The sequence below is a fragment of the Alligator sinensis genome, unplaced genomic scaffold, assembly GCF_000455745.1.
Source record: "Alligator sinensis unplaced genomic scaffold, ASM45574v1 scaffold1355_1, whole genome shotgun sequence".
NCBI lineage: Eukaryota > Metazoa > Chordata > Crocodylia > Alligatoridae > Alligator > Alligator sinensis.
Window position 1 is genome coordinate 919659 of NW_005842435.1, and position 5790 is coordinate 925448.

The 5790-nt window shown below is 45.6% G+C and overlaps 1 protein-coding gene across 1 annotated transcript in view; it reads right to left on the bottom strand.

The window, feature by feature from the left end:
• LRFN2 (leucine rich repeat and fibronectin type III domain containing 2) overlaps nucleotides 1-4732 on the bottom strand; it is a 63188-nt gene extending 58456 nt beyond the window's left edge. Inside the window, exon 1 of the mRNA XM_006030284.1 lies at nucleotides 3360-4732. Coding sequence (XP_006030346.1) covers nucleotides 3360-4732 — 1373 coding nt within the window. The remainder of the gene's footprint in view (nucleotides 1-3359) is intronic.
• Nucleotides 4733-5790: the final 1058 nt, after the last annotated feature.

The following is a 5790-nucleotide window of genomic DNA, read 5'->3' on the forward strand; positions in this document are numbered from 1 at the left end:
GTGTTGGGCCCTGTGCTCCCACTGGCTCCCCACCCACTCACACCCAGTGCCCCCCAATCCTGCGATACAGGCGGGGGGCAGCGCACAGCCCCAACCCCCTGCTCGCCAGCAGGGAAGAAGCTGGTGCTGAGCATGGGGAAAAATGGCCCCTCGCCTGCCCCATGGCCAGCGCTCCCTGCTGCAGGCACTTGTAGCCCACACGGGGCTGTCTGGAGCAAGCACAGGCAGCGTCATGCGGGCTGTATTTTGCCCACCCCTGATATAAGCAGTTTCAAATCTAGCACAGCGGTTCTCAACCTTGACAGACTCGAGGAACCCATTGGAAAATACCAGCTCTTAGTTTTCACTCACATTTTGACTACAGAAAAACAATAGAGCATTTCTTCTTGCCAAGAACTCCAGAAAGACCACATCAGGGCAGAATGGTTTTGCCATCCTGAATTCCTTTTTAAATGTCTGGGTTTATCTTGTGCCTTGTGTATGCACATCTAGGCTGCGTCCAAACGAGCACGGGCATGTGGTATGTGGCACCGCAGACCTGTCTGCGGCATCACACCACACATGCAGGCATGCCTTGCACTGCTGCCTTGAAGCACAGAGTTGGCTTTGTTTACCTTGGGAGATCCTGGGAGCCAAAAAAAACCCACAGCAAAAAAAAGCAGGGTGCCACAGGGCACCAGCATGTGCCACCTAAAACTGGAGCCTGGTCCCTGGTCCACTGGGCCAGGCTCCCAGCTGCAGGAGCCCCACAGCTGCAGCTCCCTAAGGCCCTCTGGTAAGGATGCTGGAGCCAACACAGTCACTAGCTCCAGTCTCCCCTGCCCTACCTGGGGTAACCTGCTGTGTGCCAGAGCACATGTGGCATGGGCATTTCCTGGGGACAAGTAGCAGCAGCGCAAGATGTGCTGCTGCTGCTTGTCTCCAGGGAAATAAATGATCATGCTTGTCTGGACTTGGCCCTAGCAGTGCTAGCTTTGCATGGCACCCTGTGTCACCCTTGAAAGTATCTCCATGCACCCCAAGAGGCCATGGGCCCCTGATTAAGAATCACTGTTCTATGGATTTTTGTCAGAATTTAAATGTTGCCATGCGTCTCTCAGGCTGGAAACAGATGTCACGAGGGTATATAGGACTGGGACCCTGAAGTCCCAAGAGCACCTGTCCAGATTCCCTCAGTTGCAAAGGCATGCCCTGAGAATCCTCTGGCAGGGCATTCCCCAGGCATGTATCACGCTGCTGTGCCCTGACTCAGTGGACACTCGGCAACCAGGGAAACCCCAAGTTATCCTGCTGGCAGAGGCGTGCCCAGGGATTTCAACTTGTGGTGCATCTTTGCAAGCAAAAAAACCTGGGGTTCCCCTGTTTGCAGAGGTCGTCCCTGAGCATTGTCCCACATCATTAGGCCCCAGTCACTCCCAGGAGTGGCAGGTGGCTGACATACAGGACAATGGGAAATGTCTGTTTCGTCCAGTGAAGCAGATCAGCTGTACTGAGACACACCCCATGATCTGCTTCATTTGGTAATGTCCATTTATAGTCTTTGTTGTGAAGAGCCAGATAAATCATATGTTAACTTTTCTGTTCCCCAGTTAGCTGAACATACAAGCAATTCTGACTCTAACAGTAGCATGTGTAAATTTTGAATTCAGTTTCTGTAAATACTGGCATTCACCTCCTTGAAATGTTAAAAAAAGTGATCATGTATTGAGTGAAGAAATATCAGGCAGGTCTTACGTTACCTATCAGCAGGCAGGGAAGGATTCAACCTGGAAGCAAAGTACCAAACACAAATAGTCCAGGATCAGCTCTTGTGACTTACATCACACTCCCAATCCTCCTGGCATCTTTAAGCAATGAGGCACACCAGCACTTCATATAGGATCAAATACACACGTGCACACCATGAACAAAGTGTGCATTGTCTCTATTTTGATAAGGCAGGATCCATAATCACAGTGTAATATATTCCCGGTTGGACCATATTTTTGTTTGCTACAGGACCACAGACTTGTAGAACCATTGAGAATGTATTAAGTTAAAGATTTATACAGTCTGAAGATAGAGATGGCAATCTATGCGGTCTGAAATCAGCCAGAAGATAGGTCACTTAGGGACAAACTGACTTAGTCATGACATTTCAAAGACAACAACCTACTTGTCAGATGCCATTTGAAAGAAGTTAGTACATGTGGCTCTATTTTGCCCTATGATTTTGGCTTCCATGAGTGACACTGAAGATAAACTTTAGTTCTGTGCTCAATATCACTGTCTTCTGTAGTTAGAAGCCAGGATTCGTAGATTCATACATGGTAGGGGCTGGAAGGGGCTGCTCAAGATCATCAGGTCCAGCCCCTCTTCACTTGAGCAGGAAAGACTGCTGGGGTCAAGATGACCCCAGCAGGTGTTTTTTGAAAATATCCAAAGTACGTGATTGTACCACTTCTGGGGGAGGCTATTCTGGACCCTGGACACTCAAGTTGTAGAGAAGTTTTTCCTTATGTTTTTTCCTTAGGAAGCAGTGTTTTCTAAGGTTCACTAGTTTTCATCATTAGCATAAACACATTGCAGCAATCATTCTTTCTAGGCAAAAGGAAAAAGCAGCAATCTACAATTTTTCCTAGTTTGGAAAAGTAGTAAGGAATTTCTTACTACTTTTACCACTGCATTTGCAGAATGTTTCCTTTTCATGAGCTTTGCAGAGCCCTGGGTTAACTGCTGGAACACTACTGAACTTCAAAACTGGTGTACATCTGGACTAGCACAGTGTTTAATCAGGTCCTGTGTCTTCATTCACTTACTCTGTTGTAAATCAGAAAAATCTCTAAGGATGTCAAGAACAGTTTTAACTGGTGCAAGTGAGAAGTGAATCATGCCATTAATGTGGATGAAAGGTGCCAGAGTAACATCAATGGACTTTGCAATCTTTCCTTAAACTATGGAGTGGGTAGATCACAGGTTATAGGCATAAAGCACAAACTTCTCCCTTCATGCTTTCCTCCTATACCAATGTGTTTTGATTCTGAATAGGGATAGAGAGAGGAAGGGTAATTTTATCTCCTGCCTCCATTTGCCAAGTCTACCAGCAAGATCACTACATGCCATGGTGATTTTTCTAACATATCTATCCAGTAAAAAATGTCCAGTTACATAGCATAAGTATTAAACTGGTTAGTACTGTATAAATCATGAGACAGATTGGGGGACAGGCAGGTAGATGTAACATAAACTCATTAAATATTAAGGCTTTTTTGTTACTACCAGCTTAGTTTGGATCAACCCAATACCCATAAGTGAAAGACGGTATAACCCAGGCCCCCATCACCCCAATATTCAAAGGACAAACTAACAGTCACATTTACCTGTAGATTAGAACTTCATCATCAGAGCAGTTATATTGCAGCTGATACATTTTAACCCTTGGGGCTGACTTGCTCACTGTCCACTTAACCAAAGCTGAGGTAGTTGTCACATCTGACACCAAAACAGTCCTTTCTGGTGGAACTTTAGTCTCTCCTCGATTTGACTTGCTGGAGCTGGTGATGTCAGAAAGCCTGGATTTGGGTGGGGCTGCTCGGCCAGTACCGTTGCTAAGGTGCGGGAGCTGAACAATTGAGAGCTCGATGGTGGCAGTCGACTCTCCAGCAGCGTTGGCTGCAATGCACGTGAAAGTTCCATAATCCTTGGATGTGGTGATAAGGATATCCAAGGTGCCATTGTCATAGACAGCCGTTCTTGAGGAATTCCCAATGAGTCGGTCATCTGGAGCCACCCAGTGAATGACTGGGTTTGGGTCCCCAATGGCTTTACACTTTAATGTGGCTGTCTGCCCTTCTAAAACCAGCAGCTTGTGAGTATGCTGGGTAATAAGAGGTGGCTCACAAATAAATTCCTCTTCCCGTACATACCAGAAGTACCTTCCCTTTAGACCAGGAGGAGAAGCACAAGTTTCCATATCATCATCTCTGTCTAGCCGCCTTAACCACAGCAGCTCACAATTACAATGCAGCGGATTGCCCCCAAAGCTGAGAGACAGAGGTGGAGAAAATGGGGTTGCTGCTAATGGAATTACTTGGGACCTGGCAAATATGGGATCAGGGGGAAGTTTCTGAAGTCTGTTGGAGGTTAGATCCAGTCTGGCCAATTTCTGAAGATCTGCAAACGTCCCTTCTGTAATATAATCTATCAGGTTATGGTCCAAACTAAGCTGATGCAGGTTTACCATCTTTCTTATAGATTCCCAAGGGATGCTTCGGAGGTTATTGTAGGAAAGGTCCAAGTCCTCCAGTGTAAGCAAAAAATCCTCAAAAGCTTCATCTGAGATGCGGCTCAGTTGATTGTTGTTTAAAATCAAGTGCTGAAGGTTAATTAAACCTCTCAAAATATCCTCTCCAATACTGGGCAGTCTATTGCTGTCTAGGTGCAAAGATCGTAGGCTCTCTAAGTCAGCAAAGGCATAGGGCTGTATGTAACTGATGGTATTCCTGGACAAAGTGAGGTCAACAAGACCAGACATATTGGCAAAGTCCAGTCGACTGATGTTAATAATGAAGTTGCCCCCAAGTCGAAGTTCAACAGTCCTCCGGTCTATGTCTAGTGGTACAAATAGGAGGCCTTTGGAGGGACAAAGAGTCCCCAGTGACTCAGACAGGTTCTGACAGACGCAATATTTGGGACAAGCATTGACCACGACAGCCATTCCAAACACCAGGATGCTGCAGAGCAATTTTTCCATGGTAAATCCCGCAGCGGTGCCTGCAAAAAATGAAAAGAGTCAGTAATACAGTCAGCAGATTTTCCAGTCACGATTTTAGCTAATATCTGTCTCCAAAGAAATAGCTCATTGTAACCTCCCAAAGTCATTGCTGAGTTTTCCACCCTTTGCAGCATGGGGTGTTAAAATGCAGCTCCTTGAAAGTAGCATCAAAATCTTCCTTCGACTCCTGTTCCCCCCCCCACCCTACTCTCCCATAATAAATTTGTTTTTATTTTGCTTTATTTTTCCAGATTTAGAGTTTTGGTTTCAAATTCAATAGCAATAAGAATCATTAGGCCAGATGGCCATTCATACTGGTTTATGCCTGTTGTTCAGTGTTGATAACTGGCAGCTCTTCAGTTACATGGTAACTTAACAGGCTTATAACCAAATGTTCAGCTGTGGGATAAGGACAAATCTTGTCACCGGATAATACTCTTACTTACAATCAGTAGGAATTAGGTTGCAGAAGTGCCTCTTTCTGTGAGGGTTTAAGCTGCCTCATAATAATTACATATTCCCGCATAATAATGTGGAATTAAACTTGGGGTCAAAAGTGCTGATTTAAAGGATAAAAATAGCCACATGTTTACTCTTCAATCATATGGTAATTACCAAGTAATTTTCCAGATAATCTGTTGGGAAGTCAAGTCAGCCTGCCCATGGCAAAGCCCACCATGGGCAGCTCACAGGGAGGAAGTTTAATCTTTGCATGGAGTTTCTCTCCATCCCATCCAATCAGAATGTTACTCATGTGGGGAAAACAGCATTGCTTCTCTCCACCTACGGCAAATCTACAAGGATTCATGGGAGGTCTGTGCTGGCTTTGGTGACAAACTTTTTAGTACCTTCAGTCCCCTGCACTGCAGTCCTTCTAGTGATGTCTTACTTTTCATAGTATTGTCCACTGGGCCTACAAGGCAGGTGATGTGTCTCATCCTTTACTTGCCTATTGTCAGTGTCTCAGCTAGCGGGTACCCACCCACATCCTAAGCGCACAGGACAGGACACCCGAGGAAGGAAATGGAAGCTGAATA